Here is a 25,945-nt window from a genome sequence, read left to right as displayed (position 1 = left end):
TAGCAGATGTGCAGCTTAGTCTTCATGTGGGTCCCCCAATAACTAGAATGGGGGCCCTCCTGACTCTCATGCCTCCCCTTGGATCCCTTTTCCTCCAACAGGGCTACCTTGTCTGGCCTCAGTGGGATAGGATGTGCCTAGTTCTGCAGCAACTTAAAGTGCCAGTATGGACAGGTACCCATGGTGAAACTCCTCCTTCTCTGAAGAAAAAGAGAGGTGAGACTGTGGGAGAGGGATGTGTAGAATAAATAAATAAATAAATAAATAAATAAATAAATAAATAGTTGCTCTTGAATCAATTCTACAATTTATAAAACTGAATAAAGAACTTTACTGGATTAGAAATAGTAACCAAGAATTCTTGTGCTGGGAAATGGCTTAGTCAGTACAGTCCTTGCCTTACAAGCATGAAGAACTAAAGTCAGTCCCCTATAACTTATGGACAGACACACCATGTCGGCATGTTTGTATTCCTAGTGCATATATATTCATGGGGACTTATGCACACATGCATGCACATGCACACTTACATACACACACGGAGAGACAGAGAGAGACACACACACAGAGAAAGAGTTTGCCTTTGGATTTTAGTTGAGGAATAAAATGTCCACCAGTTTCCTTTATTAGTTCCTTTATTCAGTAAAGAGTTCTTGGGCTTAGTAAGTCCTTCCTTTTTAATCAAACAGCTGCTATATGGAACACAGGTACATTTTGGGACATTAACTGAAAACACAAAAGTAGTAAGATATACATGGTCACCCCTAAAAAAGACAATAGTAAGTAAGACACGAAGGAGCAAACACTCAGAGGAGAAACTTGAAATATGGCAGAGGTTGCCAGTGTAGATGTGCAGAGAGCAGAGTGGGAAAAGAGAAATCAGGGAGAACAGCAGGTCCCTCATGCAGCAACTGTCCCCTCAGGTTCACTGCTGATGTCTCAGAGACACACTACAGCTCTGGGTTGTCACCAGGTTGACAGGGTAGCATCTCGTTTACTTTCAAAAGGCAAGAATTTATTAAAGTCACTCATTCCTTTATCCCAGACACAGTTTTTGGACTTCTAAGACACAGCTCTAATTTAACAATACAATGGCAAAGGTACAAACTGCCTTCCTGAACCTATCCCTGTATCATTCTCTCTCTAAACATCAGAATCCACAGGCCTCTGGTGAGGGGTCTTTCAAGCCTTTCCTTCAAGGCTCCTGGGTTTACTGATAGGTGTTGAAAACATTAACTCCAGACACACTTGAAGAAAAGGGGACTGTAGTTTAAGACCTTATAATTCCCTGCACATGTAAATAGTCATATGCATAATGAAGCCTCAGAACTGACCAGTTACCCAGATTCAAAGAATGGCAAGCACATTTTGCACTAGGCTCAGTGTGAGCCACAAATAGGGGGTCTGACCCCTAGCCCTGACTCTCCTAGCTATTGCAATGTGTGTGAAAGTGCCTAAATCCTACTATACAGTAAAGCAATAGGCAAAACTGCCCAGGGTTTTAGTGACAATTTTATTTGTTCATGTATTATTCATTGAAGCTACGCAAACTTTTAAACTTACCCCAATAGCAGCTAAGATTGGAGCTTGGTAAATCCACCTGTCTCCAGCACTAAGTTCCCAACACCTAAGATTAAAAAAGAAGAAGAAGAACTTCAATGAATAAATTTGGAAAAGTAAATAAATGAGAATCAACTCTAATCCTAGTGTCATTTGGAGAAACATGCACAGTTTTAGAATTATTATCCTGAAGTATCCAGACCAGTGAAAAAACATTATAGGCCCCAAATTCCTTGCTGTGAGGGAGCCCTGTATGAGTGTTACAGCATTGGAGAGTTACTTCCGTAGTGCTCAAGTCAATACCTTGCTTCTAAAACCACAAAACAACAAGTAGTGGCACTCTACTTTGTAGAGAGAATATCTTGTATATTATATGAATGCATTGCCTGCCAATTAAAAACATTATGGCCTACAGAAAAGGGTAGAATAGAAGGTAGGACATCTGGCAAACAGAAAGGATTCTGTGCTAGAGCCAAGTGTGCCAAGCATGGGAGATTCACCAGGAAGAGGTGAGGAGGACAGACACATGGTACCTGAGCAGAGGTAACCAGCCACATGACAGAATATAGATTAATATAAATGGGTTATTTTAAGCTATAAGCTAATCACAGAACTGTCTACCTATACAACCTAGGTATTTGTAAATATATTTTGAGCCTTATGAGTCATTAATCCAGGAGTTTGGGGCTGGGAGGAAAAGCATGTACCCTACTGCAATACTTTGCTTTAATTATCTTTCAAAATGAAAGATAGTAGGCTGGAGAGATTGGCTCAATGGTTAAGAGTACTGTCTGCTCTTCCAGAGGTCCTGAGTTTAATTCCCAGGAACCATATGGTGGTTCACAACCATCTGTAGTGGAATCTGATGCCCTCTCCTAGCATGTAGGTGTACATGCAGATAGAGCACTTATGTATGTAAAATAAAGACACATATTCAAAAATAGATAGGTTAAAAATGAGAGCTAATAATTTAAAAAGTTATTGGCCAAAAAAAAAATCTCAGAATTTAGAGCAATTTTATTTTGTAGCTTATTACCTATTGAAATACAACAGATAGTTGAACACAAATGGTTCTTATCACAGAAATAAAAACTCACCTGTCTTCAACAGACTGTAACTCATTAGTGTCTTATTGAATGCTGACTGGTTTTTGCATTTATTTGTAAATCTTCAGTATTAAATTTCATGAATATAAGTGGTTAATTGATGTCTCATTTGAACCAATTAACATTTCATAGTTCCTCTTTGAATAGGGTGTTAAAAATTTTCACAGGTGTTCATTTTATATTTTTGTGTGACTTGTGATTTTATCTTTAACTTTTACAGTTTATTTTAATAGCATTAATAAAAAATACCCCTACAATTTAGCTATTTGTTACAATTAGCTTCTAACAACTGACTAAAATTTAAGTAATACATGGGTCGAGATCAGTGTTGTGAGGTACCCTACGTGCCTAGAACATTATACAGGGTACAAATTTCCATTAAATATTTGTTTTGTTGAAAGTGTATAAATTGAATCCAAAGCAAATTTAACCCAAGCTCAGCTAATCTGGTTTGCACTGGTAAAACTCATACACTAAATTAAATAGTACAGAGGGGTTTTTTTTTATTACTTACATTTGAAAGTTTAATGTAACACTTGAGGCAACTGTTTTAAACATATAGACATATATAAATAAGAGGGTTCCATTTCTTTCTAGTCAGACAAAACTCAGAATTGATTATACCAATAGTAAATTATATAAAGAATTTGGGGAAACATGATGTTAATTTTTAAAATTCAAGATGATAAACCTATCAAGAAATTATAAATAATGTATAAATACTTCATAAATAACTTATAGGCAGTAAAATTCTATTTTAACAGTTTTTAAGATGCATATTTAATCCATATCTAACAACTATGCATTTTAAAGTGTAGTTTTCATGTGCAAGTAATACATTCTCACCTGAAAATCTATAAACTAGAAGACAGATACTGTAATACCTCCATCTTCCCCATGTTCTCTCATTATTTTGTTAAATATGTTGACAGTGCCTATGCATTTCCAAATGAATACAAATGTCATATTCTTATTTTGCCTTATTGCTGTATTTTGGATTTTAAGTTGCCATCCAAAAAAATCCCATGTGTTAGAGGCCTTGTCCCAGTGTATGGCATTACTGAGAGCTGATAGCATCTCTACAAGTTGGGGCCTAGTGAAAGGAAGTTGAAATGCTAAGAGAATGCCTTTGAGACAGAAATTGGGAGCCTACACTCACTTTCTTTTTGATTCCCAGATACTATAAAGTGAATGGCCCCTCTCACAGTGATGGACTAACAGGCCCAACAAGGCCAAACAACCATGAATTAAAACCTCTGAGAGTCAAATATAAACTTTCTCCTGTTTTTAAGTTGATTGTATTTTGTCACAGTAACAGAAAGCTGTAATGACTAACATTGATTGTCATCTTGATATGATCTAGAATCACCTACAAGGTGTCTGGTCATGTCTCAGATAGGTGATTTGAATTCCGAAGCCCCACTTTAAATGTGAGTGGCACCATTCAGCCGGCTGGAGTTCTACACTAAATAAAAAGGAAACAGAGAGCAGACTGCCCACATTCATCCGTCTCTCCAGCCTGACCACAGAACAATGACCAGCCTCCCAGTGGGCAGTCTCCATACTCCTCCACCATGGTGGACTATACGTTCAAACTGTGAACCAGTTTTCGTCTGGCATTTTGTCACAGGAGCAATAAATGGAACAAAAACACTAACACACGTGTCTCGCAAAATAATGTAATTAATATGCTGCTGTGTAACTTTATTTTCCTTTTGAATATACATATGAAAATGCACATATAGGTTTCTATATTGGTACCAAAAGATATCAGTCGCACATATTCTGTTACAAGACTGTAACATAGAGACCAACAAGACCCCTGCATCAAACTAATTCTGGTCCTGCCCAGCTGAAATCTGCATAACCAATGAACCTGGAATTTTACTAGCATGGAGAGACAGAGAATTATGACACTTGTACATTGAAAATTAAATTGAACATTTCCCAGAATTGTGTACAGGTGCCTCTCTTTCATGTTATTCAATAGACAAGAAAGATAAAAGATTATTACTGAGCTGCACAGATCATGGATCACACTACCCTCAAAATCTTTGGTCTATAACAGAAGTCTTGTAGCAGCTGCAAGGCCATTCATTTTCATTTCAGTTTAGAACATTTAATAATATCCTCACAATCTTTTTTTCTCTGCCTCAATGACATTTTAACATCGTGTCTCCTAACACATGAGATTCAATCATGCAATTCTAGTTCTAAAAAATCACTATATTTGGAAGTAGGTCAAAATCGGCTATCTCTAAATGCATCAAAAACTTGACTTCTACAAGTCAGGGTTCCAAGTTTCAAATTTTCATTTAGACACAATAAGAGAGGCAAGGAAGATTTCAGATATTCTCAAGAAAAATGCAATAGCTCCTTATTTTAAAGTAATTTTCAGTGTCCCACATCATCCACAACTGAGGAACCAAACTCTGTTTTAAAATAGATTTTAACACCCTAAGAAATAAAGTTCTGAATGTTGACTAGAAGGTTTGACTAGAAAGTAGGGATTTCTACACCAACACTGGAAACCTGTACCATCCTACCATAGGTACCCAGTGAGTGAATCTCTCTCTGTCAGTATCTGCCTCTCCATCTGTCTGTCTCTCTCTGTATCTGTGTGTCTCTGTCTCTCTCTCCCTCCTTCCCTTCCTCCCCTTCTTCTCTACCATATTCAGTAAAAGTAGAGGAGGCAAGAGGAGCTAGGCCCTGGAAATTACGCAACTCCTAAAATGTTTCAGTGCATTTATTTTTGTTGCCTTTTCTACTGTATACCCCACCTCTCCTTCTGAACGATGAAGTTAAAGTGGAACACGGATGTTACAGGTCCCCCACTCACTGGCATTCCTTATCTCCTCTAAACGGAGCGAGAATAAAGTAGCAAGGCATTATTCTGTTTTTGTTCCTGTTTGCTGTGATAAAATGCCCCCTACAAGAAGCAATTAGGGAGAAAGGAGATTATTTGGCTTATGTTTCTAGGTGACAGTTCTTGAGGGAAAATCAAAGCAGGAACCCAAATACACACACATCCACAGTCAGAGAGACAAGATTGTACCCATGCTGCCTGCTTGTTTGCTGGGCACTCAGCTAGCTTTCTTTTGTCTAATGTAGTTCAGGACCCCTGCCTAAGGAATTGTGCTGCCCACAGTCATCAGGGACTTCCTATGTCAAGTAAGGCACTCCTCCCTCCATAGACATGCTCACAGGCCAACCTGATTAGCCGATTCCTTGGTGAGAGTTCCCTCCTCCAGTGACTTTATGTTAGAGAAGGTTGTTTAAAACTAACCAACCCTCAGGGGCATCCTTCAAGGTGTTTGTGCTTTTGTAAGCAAATAGAACCAAGAAACAGAAAGTGCTGATTTTGCCGCTTTATCAATTAGCTTAGCTCCTCCTAGTCTAATAGCACTTGATAGAATCTAAGGCAGGAAGAGACTTCTTTTATATTTCCAGAGGTGTTCCAGGTACCTTTTGAAAATCAGTCTGGTATGCTTATTTTTAAGTAGCCCAGACGCAGAGAAAAGTGAAGAGCTATAGCGTTTTTTGAAAAGACTTGTCTTAGGGCTGAGGGTGTATTTTAGTGCGAGACTGCCCTGGGGGTGAAGCCTTGGCATCTCACACACACAAACATAGAAACGGCAAACTCAGTAGCTGAGTGTCGAATGTTAAGGAGGATGGACCCAGACATGTTTGGATCATCATCATTTTTAAATTAATTACATAAATCAGGAAGTTCAACATCTGGACATAATCTGTGGGCCTTTCTATCCTCTGACATAGAGCCAAACCGCTTCCTGGCAATGCAGTAGAGTCTACTATTGCACACGGGCAACTTCACCTGACTTCCCCAAAGAACCACAGAACCAGGAAGAGCAGCCTAGCAGAAGCCTGAGTTTGCAGAAACCCCCAACGCCATTTGATTTCCACTAACCTGGTGTCTGCCAGAGTGGCCCGTGTCACCGCCCAGGCCACAACAAATACTGCTGGAAATCCTGTAACCAGAAAAAGATTTTGAGCCCATGTTTATTTTCAGATCAAGGATTGTATTGTTTGTTTCTTTTTTTTTCTTTTTCTCATGTGACTATAAGATTAGCAGTTAAGAGAGAAAATATAGATACATACACACACACACACAAAAAAAAATTGCCGTCAATAAGAAAAGCACACCTAATGCCATCTCGTCAGTTTGATAAGTAAGCGACAACCTAAAGGGCAAATTGCCCCTGGAACTCTAAAGATGATGATGTTTGCTCAAGTTTTCATGGCAGGAATAGAGGAGGAAACAACATCTGTAAGGGACTGAAATTCCCAGAGCCTTAATCATGCAGAGGGTAGCACACGCTGACTTTCACCACACAGAGGCCTGCCTTCGAGGAGGGAGATAACAGGGACAGAGAAAAGCTGGGAGAAGCTGTGGTCTCAAAAGCATTATGCTTGAAAAGAACATTACACTGTTCGTATTCTAAAAGAGGAAGGTCAGGAGAAGCCACCAGCAGGTTCTGAAGTCAGGAATGTTGTGACTCCCTCTTTCTTTGGCTTTAATACTGACTCCAAACAGAGGCACCTGAGTACACTCAAGGGACTGAACTGATGACTCAGAAAACAGGTATTATAAAGTTAGTCCAGAGTCCTTGGCTCACTCCTTTGCTTCCTCTCTCAGCACCTGCTCTCTCTTAAATAACATTCACTCTGCCACGCCATGTCACTTGCCATGAAGCCTGCACCAGAAACAGATACTCACAGACCTCCACAACTGTTTCTTTGCTTCCGTTTATTCTTTATCTGGCTTCAGCTACTTTGTTATAGCAATACAAAGATGGGAATGTTAACTAATATTTACATATTTAATTTACCATCAAATGAACAATTGAAAACTATTTGCTAGACTGAGGTCACATTATACACAGGTAATACATTATATACAGGTAATGAGGTGTTTATACCTGCTGATGAGCTTCAATAAACACAGGATGGCAAATTTTTCTACATTGAAAGGATGGCAACAGGTCCATGACCAGGTTGAATGACCAGAATAAGTATTTTATATAATAATAAACAGACATTAGCACCTCTTTTTACATCTGAAGATTAAGTATATAAAAGTTAAGTACCATATTCATAATGGTGAAATCTAAAACTGAAACCTTTTAAATGCAGAATTAAAATACAGATACATAGATGAGAGACTAAATGAGAGAAAGAATAACATATCATTTGTGGTAGAACCAAGATAAGGACAGAGAAAAGTAAGGACGTGTTGAGTTGAAAGAGAAGGGGTCACTATTCAATTTCACTCCTCTCTATGTCATTTGTTAAAGGTTTAGTTTTAATTGTATAAACATGTGTGTGTGTGTGTGTGTGTGTGTGTGTGTGTGTGTGTGTGTGTGTGTGCCGTGGGGGGGGGGGGGTTACCTAAAGAGGCCAGAGGCACTGGACCCATGTGAACCAGTGTCACAGGCTGTTATGAGTCAACGGATGTGGGTACTAGGAAAAAAAAAAAAAAAAAACTCAGGTCCTCTGGAAAAATAACCTATGCTCTTAACTGCTGATCAGTCTGCAGCCCACAGTCTACATCTCTGAGATTAAACTCTGTATAAACTTTCTTTAATCAGATAGGCATTGGGACCTCTTCAAATTATAACTTTCCTTTCCTTTCAATGTATTCTTTAAAATTATTATTTTAAAAAAATCAATGTGAACAGTGTACCGCAGTCACTACAACGCGGACACTAGATTTCTGAGCACCTGCCTGGTTGAAGAGAGTTTAAAGCCACAACTGGCCCACATGAGCAATAAATGAAAGCGACTAAGTTTCCTTCTACGATAAAGCCAGTACATCGTGTCATTGAGAAAAGGCATGCAACTGAATTCTCTGAGAATTATTTCCATGACATGCAAAGCCCCTGTCATGTTTTTAAGCACTGAAGAATGGATCTGTAAACATAAAATCAGTCTCTCGGGTTTTTGAGATATAAGAAGAGCAGTATTTCAATCAATAAGATGTGAATATGAACTTTCAAAAGAGTTTTGCTTTAGGAACCAGGAGTCAGGCTCAGAAGGTCATTAGTATTCTTTTCATATGCCTGGAACAGCGTTTCTCAACCTGTAGGTTAAGACCCCTTTAGAGAGTCAAATGACCCTTTCACAGGGGTCACATATCAGATGTCCTGTATGTCAGCTATTTACATTATGATTCATAACAGCAGCAAAATTACAGCAATGAGGTAGCAGCGAAGATAGTTTTATGGTTGGGGGTCACCACAACGTGAGAAACTGTGTTAAATTGTCACAGCATTAGGAAAGTTGAGACCCGCTGATCTAGAATATCTTTTAAAGACTGGAGTTGCAAAAAGGGAGTCCTGTGATAGACTAGCTACAGAATGTATTATTGTGTGGACTGTGCTACCAAAATCAACCTAATGTTGGGTAAAAGATACTTATGTATCAGTGTCTGTGAGGATCCTGTGTACTGTCCTGTGCATTCTCAAGTCTCCCTCGTGAAATAGAGATCCCAGAGGACCTTCCTTATTTACTGTTGCATCGTCCCAGTGACAAAATCATTGTTAGCAAATTAACACAAGTTGCAACAGAAAGTTAGGAACCTACACTTGCATAGAAGTATGCTAAAAACAGAAAATTTTTATCCTGTTTTTTTTTGTTGTTTTTTTTTTTTTTACTTCTGTAGGGAAATCTGAAATCAAGTCTCCAAGGTTTCACTGTGATGAACCCCTGACTTTAACTGAGCAAATGCAGACTGTGCTGACTGCTCATGGCTCAAATAAATAGCTGGTGAGGAGGCCTGATCCTGTTTCTGATCAAGCCATAAGAAATTAGAAGGAAATGAACTTATAATGCACATGCTCAATGTAGAAATTCAAAAAGCAAACAAGCAAGCTGGCTTCAAGAACAAAACTAGAGCCACAAACTGCATCTCAGAATGACTACAGTGTTAAATTTTTGTCATCCTAAAGACCTTCAATGAGTGAAGCAGAAGTTCCCTTTTCCTTATTTCCTATTTCAGATACTGTGGCAATTTTAAGTCAAAGTGAGCAAAGGGATATTCCTGCTTATTGGGAGGGGGAAAAGTCTTCCAATTTAGTTCTGAGACTACATTGTGCCTTTCTCCTGTGCTGAGCTCCTCATAATTCAAATGCTAAAGTAATAATGTACGTCAGTCTGCAATTGTTAAATCTCCAGGCACTCCTATTTTAGCCACCTCAGGGTTTTCCTTTCCCTGAAATTTTAACAAGTACACAGTATCATTTTCTCTGTCTCATGTTGCAATCCAGTAACTGCTCCCCAGCCCTGGTAAGTCATTTGTGAACTGTGAGCTGAATATCATGTTTTTTAAATTTACTCTACTTGAAATAATTTAAATAATCACCTTCCAAGAATGGTAAGGCTCCATAATTAGTTTGTAATTTCATGTGTTCTGTGCAGTCAAATAGTACTATACGCGCTTTTAAGTCATTATTTGACTTAGACACACATATCACAGATACACTGTTGTAGCCTGTAAATTCAAGCTTCAAAACTGTTAGGAAGAAATCATTGACAGAACAGACATGGCACAAGGCACAGGTCTGGAAAGTTTGAACAAGTACAGCCAACAATGTGTTCTTTCCAGCCTCCTCTACAGAGTTCTAGAGAGAATTAGGCCTAGAAATATTAACCAAATTTAAGGTTGAAAAGTTTGTTCCTCGTGGAAGAATGATAGAATTGATTTTAATAAATGCATTTCACTAACAGAATAATGAAACAAAGAAAAGTCATAAATTAAGATGGTCTGGATTCTTCTGGGAAAATGGATGAAGGAAGGCTAGCGATAGACAAGGTTCAACATACTCAATCCCATAACCAGTCAAAGGGAAGGTGACAGGAATGCTTACCCCAGCCGATCAAGATGAAGCCCCATAGGTATTTGGTGTCCGAAAAGAAAGACACAAAGATTAAGTTATGCAGGTAGAGCCCTTCCACCAGGATCCAATAATAGTTTGTAGCCAAGAAATAAATAAACATCACAACAGCGATCTTGCACCCGGCCTGTTATAAATGAACCAGAATTGGGTTGAATTAGGATTTTTCATTGTGCTGGATGCCACCCTGAGACCACTAGAATATAATTCTTCCATTCACCTCTGATAACCAAAAAATGTCTTAATTCATGAGAACGCTAAGAATCTTGAAAAGATCAGGATCAGGTTGTCTTAACATGGGGCTTCCCAGACGACAGACTTGATTCTGCTTTTTAAATAACTTTTTTCTTTTAGTAGTTACCAAATTTCATAGTTCTTTTCTTTTTATAAAAATAACATAATCATCAGAAAAAAAACAGAATGATGAAAAATGAGGGAAATATGATTATCATTCATGTTTCTATGATTTGTTTCATTCTGGGCCTTTCATGTGACCACAGCAAAATAAACTGTACCAAATGTTAATGACTGAAAACAATAGACACTGAACTTCTGAGGGTTCTATGAAAGGGCCAGTGGTTCTCTTGAAACTGAGCTGGGCTCACTCCACCCTCACCAGACTTCCTCACAGAGTCTGCTTCATCCAGTACTCTGTGACAAACCACAGGCCAAGCCAGAATCACACAACAGGCCCACAGAGTCAAAGGGAAAGGCAGCTAGACAGGCATTCACTGGGACTGTGAGAAGATCAATCTACAGGTGCCAAAGGTGACCATGCCACCCCCGCCCCCGCCCCGCACTCCATGATCAAATTTACTGAACTATTGTGTGACTCTAAACTCTAAGACTGGGGCATTTAAGAGAAAAGTCACGTGCCTTGGAAGTTCAAGTGTACAAGAAGGGAACTGAATATGGTGGCCTTTAAAATCCCAGGCTTCTGCTTTTGCAGATGAGACTTCACTTTTGAAAGTAACCCATGACAGCCACTGTGACCCATACATCAAATTCCATTGCAATCATGCATTTTGTAGAACGTTCTTGAAAATCAAGTTCAAATGAAAAGACATGAGAGATGTGAGAAGACAGTAATAAATTTAAAGACAAGCAAAATAACTCAAAGCAAGTTAGTGTTTGGTGGAATATGATGTGAAGCTTACTTATAAAACTTCTGTAGCGAGAGAAAATGAGAACACGTACATACTGAGATTTGCCTGTGGACAGTCCTCCGATGAAGTTCTGGAGATCACCCTGCATGACCAGAGACTGCAGTGCCTCTACTCCCAGGTGAGCCTGGGCCACTCTGTCCTTCACAAAGATGCTCACAGCTCTCAGCATGAAGGACACAAACAAATGCAGGTGGATATAGTTCCTAGTGCAATGCAATCGTCTATGCAGAAAAAAATATTCATTGTTCAGATTGGATAAAATTAGAACAAAGGAAGAAAATACCCCCAATCCCCCAATGAACCCAAATGCTTCCCCGCTAAAGGAAAACACTGTAAACTCAAAAGTGAAAAGTCGTTATTAGTTTTCTAACAGAAAGGACGTGGGTCAAGCCAGGCATGGTGGAACATGCCTTTAGTACCAGCACATGGGAGGCAGAGGCAGGCAGATCTCTATGAGTTCAAGGCCAACCTGGTCTACAGAACAGCCAAAGCTACAAGGAGAAAATCTCAAAAAACACAAAAAGAAAGGAAGGAAGGAAGGAAGGAAGGAAGGAAGGAAGGAAGGAAGGAAGGAAGGAAGGAAGGAAGAAGAGTTGGAGCTAAAATATCTAACTTATTGAGTATTTATTTCAAATATATTCTGACCTACCATCATCATTGAGATCTAATTTTTGTTGTGTTAAACTATCATGCTAAGTTATATTACAGTATAAATACAGTGCTCAAGCGCTCTCTCTCTCTCTCTCTCTCTCTCTCTCTCTCTCCTGCTACTTTTCTCTTAATTTGGATCTCATCAATAACAGTCTGTTACATGCTCACTAAATGAAAAGACATTCTGAGTTCTCAGATAACCCAAAATTTCTTGACTCACACATGGATGGATTATTCATACCCTCTCCGTTCTTATACTTGTTTTTTTAATTTTTTTAATATTTTTATTTTAATTTTTTATTAATTACACTTTATTCACTTTGTATCCCCCCGTAGCCCCCTCCCTCTTCCTCTTCCAATCCCACCCTCCCTCCCCCTTCTCCACGCATGCCCCTCCCCAAGTCCACTTATAAGGGAGATCTTTTTCTTCTTCCTTCTGATCCTAGTCTATCAGGTCTCATCAGGACTGGCTGAATTGTCTTCCTCTGTGACCTGGTAAGGCTGCTCCCCCCTCAGGCAGAGGTGATCAAAGAGCAGACCAATCAGTTCATGTCAGAGACAGTCCCAGTTCCCTTTACTAGAGAACCCACTTGGACACTGAACTGCCATGGGCTACATCTGTGCAGGGGTTCTAGGTTATCTCTATCAGTGGTCCTTGGTTGGAGTATCAGTCTCAGAAAAGACCCCTGGGCCCAGATTTTTTTGTTCTGTTTCTCTCCTTGTGGAGGTCCTGTCTTCTCCAGGTCTTACTATTTCCCACCTCTTTCATAAGATTCCCTGCACTCTGCCCAAAGGTTGGCCATAAGTCTCAGCATCTGCTTTAATACCTTGCAGAGTAGAACCTTTCAGAGGCCCTCTGTGGTAGGCTCCTGTCCTGTTCCCTGTTTTCTCCTTGTTCTGATGTCCATCCTTTTTGCCTTTTTGAATGGGGATTGAGCATTTTAGCCAGAGTTCTCCTTAGTTTCTTTAGGTGTCTTATACTTGTTGACCTCTTATACTTGGGAATGACTTGGGGTCTCAGTAAGAGACTTTTCTTCCCTTTTCTACCCTCCAAAACTGGTTGACATTGTGCAGTCCCTGGGTACTCCCCTGGGGCACTTATCCAACCATCTACTGTTTCTTTCATGAATTCCTAGACTCGTAGCCAACTGTGTATGTGGTAGTAAAACCACCCAGTACATGCTTTTCTCTGCTGTAGTTCAATTTCGTTGGTCACAATTTTCTGTCAATTTAAGTTATATGGAATTTTACAGCTTTTGTTACAACTGTAATACTCTTTTATGGGCTGATATCAAATAATTTAGAACATGGTTTTGTATGTTTACAACAGTACCAAAATAACTTGGGGGAAAAAATGAGTTACTTCACCATGAATGAATATTTTCGTTAAATTGCATGCAGTACCAACCACTTCACAAACAAATATACTGAGATAGAAAGATGCATCAGTCCACATGCTTCACACACTTTATTCTTTCAGTTTCCAGAAAACATGAAAATGAAGTGTCAAAGACAATTAACAATAGGTTTCACCTAAAATCTTGTGTTAGCTGAAAAGGAGAACTGGAGTAGGGGTGTTGCTCATTTGGTAGAGTACTGGCCTCGCATTCATGGAGCCCTGGATTCAGGCCCTAGGACCATATAAGCCAGGTATGGTATTTAGACTGTAATCCCAGCTCTGTGTATGTGGAGGCAGAAGGATCAGGGTCAGATCATCATTAGCCACACAGCAAACCTGCAGCCAGCCTGGGCTATATGAGAACCTATCTCAAAAAGGAAAAAGTTAGGGAACACAGATTGTGTGCACTGTGTGTGTCCTACCTGGGCATTAGAAAACTCCTTCTGGGGGAAAGTAATTGGAAACCACTCACCTGAAGTAGCCAATGATGAGAATGGCCACAGCCAAGGAGCCGAAAGAGATGGAGTAGCCAACAGTGTACAGGACATACAGGCTTTCAAAGAACTCTTGCTGTAGGAAGAGACAGTCAACGTACGGAAAAGACAGTGATTCAAAACGGGGAGGAGAGAGGGGCTTATGGGTAGGATACAAAGTGAATAAGGTGTAATTAATAAAAGTTATAAATAAATAAATAAAAATAGAAAAAAAAAACCTCAGTTTTGGAATGTTGTGTCTGGTTCTTTCTAGCTTTTATGGGCTGTAACTTACACGCAATAAAACAGACAAATCTAAGGCAAGCTGCTTGACAGGTTTCGACACACTAAGTTCATTTGTACCCTTTGCCTGTTGAAAAAGAGAAAAAGCCACCCACTCACAACTGTGATTTCAATTTCTGTCACCAAAAATTAGCTTTCTCTGTTCACATGCTTCATATTCTTCCAGATTGCTCTTGCACTTAAAAATTATAAAAATGTGTGCCCTTTTGCCAACAAACTGCATTTGATAATCTTCAATACTGTTACATGAATTAAACTTCACTTTTGTTAATTTTTTTCTTTAAAATGGTAGAATCTCTTATTTATGGTTGTGAGCCTAGCCTTTTTTAATTTTTTATTATTAATTACACTTTATTCACTTTGTGTCCCCCTGTAGCTCTCTCCTCCCATACCAATCCCTCCCTCCCTCCACCCTCTGTATGCATACCCCTCCCCAAGTCCACTGATATGGGAGGTCTTCTTTTCCTTCCTTCTGATCCTAGTCTATCAGGTCTCATCAGGAGTGGCTGCATTGTCTTCCTCTGTGACCTGGTAAGGTTGCTTCCCCCTCAGGGGGAGGTGATCACTCCAACCAAATAGCATGCATGGAGATAAGCTAGAACCCCTGCGCAGATGTAGCCCATGGCAGTTCACTGTCCAAGTGGGTTCCATAGTAATGGGAACAGGGGCTGTCTCTGACATGAACTGATTGGCCTGCTCTTTGAGCCTAGCCTTTTAACGGCTGAGCCATCTCTCCTCCAGCCCTAAAATTGTAGAGTCCCTGAAAATGGAAAGTATTGTAAAAGAGGTTTCATGTACCCTCCATCCATTTTCGTATAATGGTTTTAGGTAACATAACTATACTAAGACATACAAACCAAGAACTCAACACTATGGCAGTATGCTGTCTAATAAACTGTGTGATCTCATGACACGTGGACATTTTGATGACTACCACTGGACTCGAGACACAGAAATCAATGACCAGTGCAAAGATCCTGCTCATCTGTGGCCATGCCTACCCTACCCATCTCCAGCATCAAATGCCTGATAGCTTAGAAAATGTTTTCCATCATATGGTTTTGTCTTTCCATGGTGGCGTGTAAGCCAACTGAGACTGTAAGAAGCTAGTCCTTGAGATGCATCCAAGTTGTCACAACCCCCACTAATTGGATGTTTTCATTGCTGAGTAATGGTATGTTCACAGCATATGTATATGCACTGGGATCATACTTTAACAGATGATATCAATTGATTCATGTATATAGAGCATATTTTATACAGTACTGACACACTGAGGCTAAGCACATTATTATTTTATACTGTGTTTTTTTTTTCATTTAAAAATATTCCTGCTACCTTGTATGTTGTTTGAATGTCCTTAGAATTTTGTTTTATTATTTTGTGTAGTTTTCTCAATGTTTGTTTTAGGTGTCACATTGCCTAGCTGGATGTAGAAACTATACCAGTGCATGGAAAAACTTGGAATTATCAATGATCTTGTTTCCTAATTAAGCCATTGACATTATTTGGATTTCCTTTTATTCAGTTTGAACTTTTCCATGAGGCAAGTATTGTCAACTGTTTGTAAAATGTTCATGAACCTATTGTTTTAATTTTTAATTAATAGCTTTTAGAGTCAGAGAACATATTTAGGATTTCATTCAAGAAACTTATGGACAGTTAATTTTAGACTAATGTAATGCCACAAGGAACAAGAACAAGTAAATGTACCTCCAATATACAGACTGTATTCCCTTTGGGTATGCACCCAGTAACGAAACTTCTGGATAACATGACATTCAATTTTTTTTTTTTAAGAAACAGCCATACTTGTTCCTATCATGGCTGTATTAATATGCCTCCTACCAGTGAATAATATAGGGTTCCTATCTTAAGTTCTTGCTTTTTTTTTTTGTCATGTTGGTAATAATTGTTCTAACAGATACAAGATACCTGTCATTGTAGTTTTAATTTACGTTCTCTGATTAATAATGTTTAACATGTTTCCCTACGTCTGTTGGCAGTTTGCTAATTGTCCTTTGAGAAACAGCTACTCACATCTTTAGCCTATGAAATAATTGCCTCATCTCTTATATAGAGTTGTTGTGTTCCTTGTGTATTTTAATATATCCTTGACGGGGTGGGGTGGGTCTTCACTCCATAGGCCAGGCTGGCTTTGAACTCCTGATCCTAGAATCCCTTCCTCCCAAATGCAGACACTGGCAGTCTGTCACACTGTATCTGGATGGATACATTCTCTTACGGCTCTCATGTGCGCTCTCCCTCTCCAGAGGCTGTGTCTTCGTTCTGTTCATTATTCCCCTGGTGGTGTGGATCTAGTTTGTCTGTATTGCTGTTATTATCTATGGGTTTGGAGGCCACATCTAAAAGGTCTGATGAATTCCCCCCTCCCATTTTTTCTCCTCTATTGATTTTACTCTTTCAGGTGTTACGCACTTCCTTGTCTTTCTTTTTGTACACAGGGTAACAGTCACTGTAGTCTTCAGTGTGGAGATAGGCAGCATCCGCACAGCATTTGCTGAAAAGACTGCCCTTTCTGCATTGTGTGTTTCTTAGCGTCTTTCTCCAAACATAGCTGGCCGTGAATATGCAGCTTCACTACCAACTGCTCTATTCTGTCCCAGAGTTCTGTATGTCTGTTTTTATGCCAGGATCCTGCAGCTCTGGCTACTAAGTTTTGTGACGTACTTTGAAGTCAAATAATGTGAGTATTCTAGCTTTGTTATCACTCAAAACAGTTTTAGCTATTTGTGGTCCTTTGTGAGTCTGTACAAGTGTTAGAATAGTTTCATCTATTTATGTTAAAAGAAGAAGAAGAAGAAGAAGAAGAAGAAGAAGAAGAAGAAGAAGAAGAAGAAGAAGAAGAAGAAGAAGAAGAAGTCCGTGAAGATTTTATAGGGACTGGATTGAATCTGTAGATCAATTTGGTCATCATGGACATTTTAATGATATTAATTTATTCAACTCACGAATGTTGACTACCTTTCTACTTATTTGTAGCTTCAATTTCTTCCATCAATATTTTATAGTCTCAGTGCACAGGTCTTAAATCCCTTGAGCAATTTATTTCTAATTATTTCATGTCATTTTGGTAAATGGAAATGAGATTATTTTCTTGTTGTTCTGCTCTTGGTAATTTATTAATGTAGGGAAGCTCTCATTTAGTGTGAAGGGGTTTTTTTGTTTTTATTTTTTAGTCTGAAACATTACTGAGATTATTCATTAGCTCTAGCAGTTTTTTTTTTTTCCTTTGGATTCTGGGATTTTTCTGTAAGATTATATCATCTGTAATTACAAACAATCTTCCTTCTTTCCCAGTGTGTATGCCTTTTATTATCTCTTTCTCTCTTGCTCTGCTAGAATGTCCAGGGGTGAAATAAGTGAGAGGCAGCAAAGAACACCCTTTCTACATCTCAGGGGCTTTTACTGCACCTGCCCCTGTGTGGCACTCCTCAGCCAGCCACCTTCTTGCTTCAGATGAAAATTCCTTTCAGCCTCTTTGTCAGGCCGCAGCCTTGTGCTCAAAGAGGCCTGTGTATGTGGCTGGAGGATGTCTCTCTCTGTGACCTGCCTGCTACACAGTCATCATATACTTAATAAGAGTCTCATGTGCCTCAAGGGATTTCTCTCATTTCCTGTGCTCTGTCCCCATGACTTCGGATAACTTACAGTTTTTATCTGCGTCAGTCCTCATTGTCTCTTCACTGCCTCGGCCTTTGGCATGCTTCAGTGCTGCTAATAGTAAAGGCCCCAAGGGGTCTCACTCTCACTAAGGCTTAGTCCTTGGGATTGTAACCCCTTACGGTAGCTCTTATCTGTTAAAAATTGGTTTAAAAGCTTCTATCCTCTCCTACTTTCTTTTAGCCCCTTCTGTGACATGCTTGCTTGCTTCCTTCTGCTGCAGACCCACCGATTAATGGTCCCAGGAGCCTCTACCTTCCCTTAGGGAAAAAGAAAAAGACTACCCATTGCTTGTATTGATGGGTTTCTACAAATGATTGATTTGGAAGCACAATTTAAATTATTCATACTATACATCACAACAACTAATTGTTCGATGAATTTTTTTTTTTTCTGTTCAGTTTCCCTACTCCAAATCTTTATAATCAGTCTCGGAAATGAGCTTATGACATCTAAGGATACAACCCTTCAAGATTTTCTTTCTCTATTTTTTTTTTAATTGAAATACTGTTACATCATATACCCCCTTCCTTTCCTGCCTCATTTCCCTCCCACTTTCCCCTCGAGTTCATGGCCTACTCTTCTTAACTCTTCTCAGTGATTCTTAGCAGGGCCATTCTTACTGCATGCTCCCCCTCCCGATTCCCTCCTTCTCCTGGGGCTTAGCCTCCGTCACCAACAGCGTGTTCTATGGTCCCCATAAAGGCTCTCGTGCGTGAGCTGACTATTCTCATCCCCAGCATGTGTCACTGCTGGTCTAAGTAACTGGGATTATTTAGCTGTGACTTTTAAACCACCAAATATAATGTTCTCCCATTTATGGTGGCTGCAACAAACCACTCTAGCAGAAAATTAGGACATGAGAGTTTCACCCTTGACCCCACCATCAGCAAACTGTCTCCTGGGCCCACACTGTTCCCCTGGCTCACAGTTGACTCCCATCTGTGCAATTAAGGTATTGTGCTAGAAGACCTGTACACTGATCCTTGCTCAGCATACTTCCAAGATTCTGCTTTGTCACTTAAAGTGAAACCATCCACGGCAATCTTCTGCGCTGGACTACACACCACTAAAATGAAAGGATCCTTCAGAAACATAGTGAGATGGGGTTCAGCATTCACAGGTAGTCAAGAATGGATTGTGAATCATGTTGCTCACTACCAATTTGTATATATGCTATAGTATTATATAATATAGAATAGTATAATGTAAAAAGCAAAATAATAAACTGTGTGTGAGAGTGAGTGTGCATTTGCATGAGCACACCAGATAAGTCTATCCTAAGAAAAACAGGAGAAAGGTTCAGGTGCGCCTAAAAGGATTCTACCAGTATTTTTATCCTTCATGATCTTTGTCACTAAATAAAAGGATTTTGTATATAATGGCTGACAGCATTATGTGAAAACATTATTCTGCGATTTCCCCGGGGATTCACAAACATAGCAACGTCATTACCTTTCCTATGCTGATATCGGGCTGCAGAAAGCAGTCTGAATAATTAGCCCATGTTTTATTTGAGCTATGAATAAAATCCCACGTTCCATTGGGGGTACAGTGCCGGAAAGCAACTCCTGGAAAAACAAGAAAGACGCTGAGATTGCATAGTTCCCCACAAGTCTGTTATGAAACATCAAAGAAAAGAGTAAATGTCTGATTGCCATCAATCATCTCACAAAGTTCACTACCTTTATGATTGAAGTCATAAATATAAGGAGGGCATGGCACAGCTGACATTTTCCCCACTGTTCCTCTAGGCCAACAAATGAGTCCATCCCATTCTGGGAAGCAATTGCCTTCTGATGAGAGAAGGAAATAAAGAAAGACAAGAAAACAATCTTGAACAAATGCTTTTGAAACAGAAAACTTGAGGTCAGTCCCTGGGGCAAAATGTAAAGTAAGCAAACCAACAAACTGACAAGTTTGGAAACTAAACCAGAAGAGAGGAGATGCAAATGTCCCCCGAAATCACCTGCTTGGTCTCTTCCTGGGAACATTACCAGGAGTCTTTGATTTGCTAAATTAAAGCATCTCAATCATTCCAGCATATTCGCTCTAAAAGCAATGCCGTATAAGAAACATTGGGAGTCACTCTGAACAGCTGTGGTATATTTCTTCCAACTGTCTAGGTAGTGGCTACAATGTTACCTCAGCTTTTTTTTTTTTTTAGAAAGTTTTCCTGTTGAAGAACTTGGTGCACAAGTGATTCACGATTTAGATTCTTGTGCTCACCTCTGACACTTCTCAAGATGAATGCTCTATGCTTCTCAAGATGCATGCACTCTCATCCTTCGTGTGAGTTCCAAGTCCATCACACTGGACTTGGATGAGTTTTCAGCAGGCTCTTCTTACTTCTTATTCCCTCTCCCTATTCCTTCCTTTTCCCCCAGCTCCTCCCCCAGCTCCTTCTCCTCCTCTTTCTCTCCCCACCCGGAACCCTCTCTAGGACACTTTTCTACAGCTCTCCCCACCATGGTCCTTGTGCTTCTGGAGATTAGCTGTGGAAAGCGTGGGGAACGGACATGTTAGGATAGAACCAAAGACTGTCTAGAGAAGACCAGCCCGTGCCCAGGTCCCACTGCAACATATTGTGTGTTCCCTGCGTTATACAACCCGGAGTCAGAAGCCTTCTGGGGTGCTTCGGCAGTTTGGAAAGTGGTAGATCTTCAGTAGAGAGTCCACACACCCGCAGAACGTCCCTCAGTCTCAGCCACAAGCCACAGTTTCGTGATGAATCCTTGGCCGCTCCTGTCCTTGCTGCCTGTTTAGCAGGTAAAGCTACTTCCTGCTCCCTGTTATGTCCCCTGAGTGTCCCATCTTACCTGATTCAAGCACTTGGTACCAATGGTACGCTCACATTCACGCTATCACATTAGCCACCAAAGTCCCCCGCCCCCACCTCACTGAGCCTCAGTCTACTTCTTGGCCATGTCTGAAGACCCTAAGGATCTGCCTTCCCCCAGGGTATGTCAGGGAGATGTCCAGGTTCTTGCTCTTCCTGGGTTTCTACATCACCTCAATACTCCTTCTTTTCCCTCCTCCAGACTCTTTCTCAAGCGTCAATTTCTAAGGAAACATTCCCAGTCTAAAACTGCTTCCCCATTCACCACTTCCTTATCTCCTGCTGTCTTTCCTTCACAGTTCTCAACACCTCCCAATGTTATATGGGTTTTTTTTCCTATTGTTTTCTTAAGTCCTATTGTTTTTCTTAAGGATTGAAGAAAGCCAAGAGTAGAGCTCCTGTCTGTTCTGTCTCAAGCATTAGCCATGCTGCTTGCACAGCCCCTGACACTTACGGGAGTTTAACAAATGCTCACTGACAATGCTGTGCTCCCTGGGGCTCCTTTCCTTTGGTCATACACTGAACTTCCAAGAAGAAAGCTCATCAGCCACGTCACACCCCCACTTCCCAAACGGAGACGCTTGCTATGAATACTGCATTTATTTCCTATGGCAAATTTCACAGTTTTGAACAAGCTCTGAACCCTGCCTCAGTAGGGCCTTTGCTTATGAACTCATGAGGACAAAACCAGGAGCTGGCAGGGCCGTGTTCTCTTCAAGAGACTGTGAAGGTGAGCATATTTACTTGCTCAGCTCAGTAGTTGGCAGAGTTCGGTTCCTCCGCTGTAAAGCTGGTTTCTTTCTGGCTGTTGGCAGGGCTCTTGCCCAGCCTCTGAAGGCTGTTCACATAACTGTCTTCTGACCTCCTTCCTCCCTGTCACAATCAGCAACACAGACTGGATGGATCCTTCTCAAATTTTGAATCCCACTCTGCTCCCCATCTCTTACAGCTCAACCGATTCAGCCACTTTCTTCCTCCATCTTTCAAGATTATGTTCTGTCAATGGAGATAATCCAGAATAACTTCCACATTTTAATGTGCACAAGCTCAACTCCATTTACAACATCACTTTTGGCTATGTAGCATTCTTGGCCGTTACACCGTGTGCCAGCAGTGGGTATCTTTAGGGGCTCCATTATTCTACCACAAGTACTAGCTAACACTGGTCATGTACAATTGTTTGGTTTGAAATCAGCCCAGAGGTCCTCTGTGGAAGGCTCCTGTCCTGTTCCCTGTCTTCTCCTACTTCTAATGTCTACCCTGTTTGCCCTTCTGAATGAGGATTAAGCCTCTTCCCTAGGGTCCTCCTTGTTGTTTAGCTTCTTTAGGTCTGTGGATTTTAGTATGTTTATCCTATATTATATGCATAATATCTGCTTATAAGTGAGTATATGCCATGCCTGTCTTTCTTCTTCTGGGTTACCTCATTGAGGATGCTCTTTTCTAGTTCCATCCATTTGCCTGCAAATTTCACAATTTCCTTGTTTTTAATTGCTGAATAGTCTTCCATTATGTAAATGTACCACAATTTCTATATCCATTCCTCAACTGAGGAACATCTGGGTTGTTTCCAGACTCTTGCTATTATGAATAAAGCTGCTGTGAACACATTTGAGCAAATGTACTTGTTTTGTGGTGGGGCATCTTTTGGGTATATGCCCCGGAAGTGGTATAGCTGGATCTTGAGAAAGTGCTATTCCTAATTTTCTGAGAAAGTGCCAGATTGATTTCCAAAGTGGTTGTACAAGTTTACATTCCTACCAGCAATAGAGGAGGGTTCCCTTTTCTCCACAACCTTTCCAGCATGTGTTGTCCCTTGAGTTTTTTATCTTAGCCATTCTGATAGGTATAAGGTAGAATCTCAGGGTCGTTTTGATTTGCATTTCCCTGATGACTACAGACATTGAGCGTTTCTTTAAGTATTTCTTTGCCATTCAATATTCCTCTGTTGAGAATTCTGTTTGGCTTTGTATCCCATTTTTTTCTATTTTTTATTTATTTATTTATTTATTATTAATTAGTTTATTTACTTTGTATCCCAACTATCCCTCCCAATCCCACCCTGCCTCCTTCTTTTCCACCCATGCCCTTCCCCCAGTCCACTGATAGGGGAGGTCCTCCTCCCCTTCCATCTGATCCTAATCTATCAGTTCTCATCAGGAGTGACTGCATTGTCTTCCTCTGTAGCCTGGTAAGGCTGCTCCCCCGCTCAGGAGAAGGTGATCAAAGAGCAGGCCAATCAGTTCATATCAGAAACAGTCCCATTACTAGGGAAGCCACTTGAACACTGAGCTACCATGGGCTACATCTGTGCAAAGGTTATAGGTTATCTCCATGCATGGTACTTAGTTGGAATATCAGTCTCAGAAAATATCCCTGTGTCCAGATTTTTTTTTCTCTCATTGTGGAGCTCCTTTCCCATTCCAGGTTTTTCTAGCTCCTTCTTCTTTCATAAGATTCCCTGCACTCTGCCCAAAGTTTGGCTATGAGCCTCAGCCTCTGCTTTGATACCCTGCATGGTAGAACCTTTCAGAGTCTCTCTGTGGTAGGCTCCTGTACTGATCTCTCTCTTCTCCCTCTGTTGATGTCCATCCCATTAGCCTTTTTGAATGAGGATTGATCATCTTACCTGGGGTCCTCCTTCTTGCTTAGCTTCTTTAGGTGTACAGATTTTTAGTATGGTTATCCTATATTATATGTTTAATATCCACTTACAAGTGAGTATATACCATGTGTGTTTTTCTGCTTCTGGGATACCTCACTCAGAACCCTCCTCCGTTGCTGGTAAGAATGTAAACTTATACAACCACTTTGGAAATCAATCTGGTACTTTCTCAAACAATTAGGAATAGTGCTACCTCACGATCCAGCTATACTAGTCCTAGGCATATATCCAAAAGATGCTCAAGTATACAACAAGGACATTAGTTCAACCATGTTCATAGCAGCTTTATTTGTAATAGCCAGAAGCTGGAAACAACACAGATGTTCCTCAGTTGAGGAATGGATACAGAAATTGGGGTACATTTATACAATGGAATACTACTCAGTAATTAAAAACAAGAAAATCATGAAATTTGCATGCAAATGGTGCAAACTCAAGTGAGGTATCCTATTTTTCAATTGGATTACTTAGTTTGTTGGTGTTTAACTTTTTCAGTTCTTTATATATTCTGGATGTTAGCCCTCTGTCAGATAAAGGGTTGGTGAAGATCTTTTCCCAGTCTGCAGGCTGGTGTTTTGTTCTGTTGATAGTTTCTTTTTCTTTACAGAAGATTTTCTGTTTCATGAGGTCCCATTTATTGATTGTTGGTCTTAGAGCCTGTGCTGTTGGTATTCTGTTCAGGAAGTTGTCTTCTGTGCCATTGAGGTCAAGGATCTTCCCCACTTTTTCTTCTAACAGATTTAGTGTGTCTGCTTTTCTGTTAAGGTCTTTGATCCACAAGACTCTACCCAGCAGGGTATGGAAGCAGATGCTGAAACTCATAGCCAAACTTTGGGCAGAGTTCAGGGAATCTTATGGAAGAAGAAGGAGGTAGAAAGACCTGGAGGGGACAGGAGCTCCACATGAGACCAACAGAGCCAACAAATCTGGGCCCATGGGGACTTGCAAAGACTGATGCACCAACCAAGGACCAGGCATAAAGAGGACCTAGACCTCCTGCTCAGATGCAGCCAATAGGCAGGTTCATGTGGGTTTCCTATTAAGGGGAGCAGGGGCTGTCTCTGACATGGACTCTGTTGCCTGCTCTTTGATCACTTCCCCCTAGTGTGGAGACCATTGCCAGGTCACAGAGGAATAAGACACAGGCAGTCCTGAAGAGACTTGACAGCCAAACTCTGGGCAGAATGCAGGGAATCTTATGGAAGAAGGGGGAGCTCCACAGGAGACTGGGGTCAGAAAGTAGAGGTGGAGGGCTCTACCTTTCTGAGAATTAGAGGAGGGGAATGGGGGGAAGAAGAAAGGAGGGTGGGACCAGGAGGAGACAAGGGAAGGGGCTACAATCGGGATTTAAAGTGAATAAATTATTAAAAAAATTAAATTAAAAAAACAGAATAAAAAACAGTTGGATATAAAAAAAGAAAGAAACCCAGATGAATAGAAATTCATACAGACACTGCTATCCCCGATAATAATTGAGCATCAACCTGAACTAACTTCTCAGTGTCCCCTTGTCGCCTAGAAACAAACATTTGATCTGTTTTGTGTCCTGCTGAAGGGAAAAGAAAAGAAAATGTCTTCTTTCACCCACACTGTCCTCACAGAAGAGAACATTTTCCTGGAAACAGCCGCACTTTCCCTCACACTGTCACAGCCTGCCTTCGCACACCACAGGCGACCCAGGAACTCATCCCACTGCCTCCCGCGTCTGATGCACCACTGCATCTGCCTACAGCATCTGCTTTTGCAGCTACTGCTGCTGCGGCTGCTGCTGGATGTGCTAGCGGTCCTTTGCTTTTCTTGCTGTTCCCAGTGGCTAGTGACTCAATCTCACCCATCAGTATCTTTTACAACACAATAGAATTCCGTATGACTCCCTGCCCATTTACTTTGTAGTTAATAAGTCATATGTCTTTTCATATCTGGACCACGGCTAAAGTGTGGATGTTAAATGCCCCCACCATGTCCTGTGGGCTTAGTAATATGTACAAGCTATGACTAAGCCCATGAGAGATGCCAGGAACTTTAATGTGACGCCCAGTGGGGCATCTTCCGGTGACTGGGAACATGCTCTGGAGGGGACAGTAGGACCAGGGTTCCTTCTTTCCTCTCTCTGGGAGTTTGCTCCATAATGTGTTTCTGCCATGTTATATCACCATGAGCCCAAAACAACAGAGGCGACCAGTCAT

General features: G+C 40.6%; 1 protein-coding gene across 1 annotated transcript in view; it reads right to left on the bottom strand.

The window, feature by feature from the left end:
- The window catches only part of Pth2r (parathyroid hormone 2 receptor), an 82,401-nt gene that overhangs the window by 33,046 nt on the left and 23,410 nt on the right, over positions 1–25,945 (bottom strand). The window contains exons 3-9 of the mRNA XM_060368496.1: positions 19,941–20,051; positions 19,711–19,826; positions 14,268–14,365; positions 11,777–11,966; positions 10,553–10,706; positions 6,595–6,655; positions 1,564–1,627 (exon numbers count right to left, since the gene is read on the bottom strand). Of these exons, the coding sequence (XP_060224479.1) occupies positions 1,564–1,627; positions 6,595–6,655; positions 10,553–10,706; positions 11,777–11,966; positions 14,268–14,365; positions 19,711–19,826; positions 19,941–20,051 (794 nt within the window). The remainder of the gene's footprint in view (positions 1–1,563; positions 1,628–6,594; positions 6,656–10,552; positions 10,707–11,776; positions 11,967–14,267; positions 14,366–19,710; positions 19,827–19,940; positions 20,052–25,945) is intronic.

The sequence above is a fragment of the Meriones unguiculatus genome, chromosome 15 (assembly GCF_030254825.1).
Source record: "Meriones unguiculatus strain TT.TT164.6M chromosome 15, Bangor_MerUng_6.1, whole genome shotgun sequence".
Taxonomy (NCBI): Eukaryota; Metazoa; Chordata; class Mammalia; order Rodentia; family Muridae; genus Meriones; species Meriones unguiculatus.
This window is presented reverse-complemented; position numbering and strand designations above follow the sequence as displayed.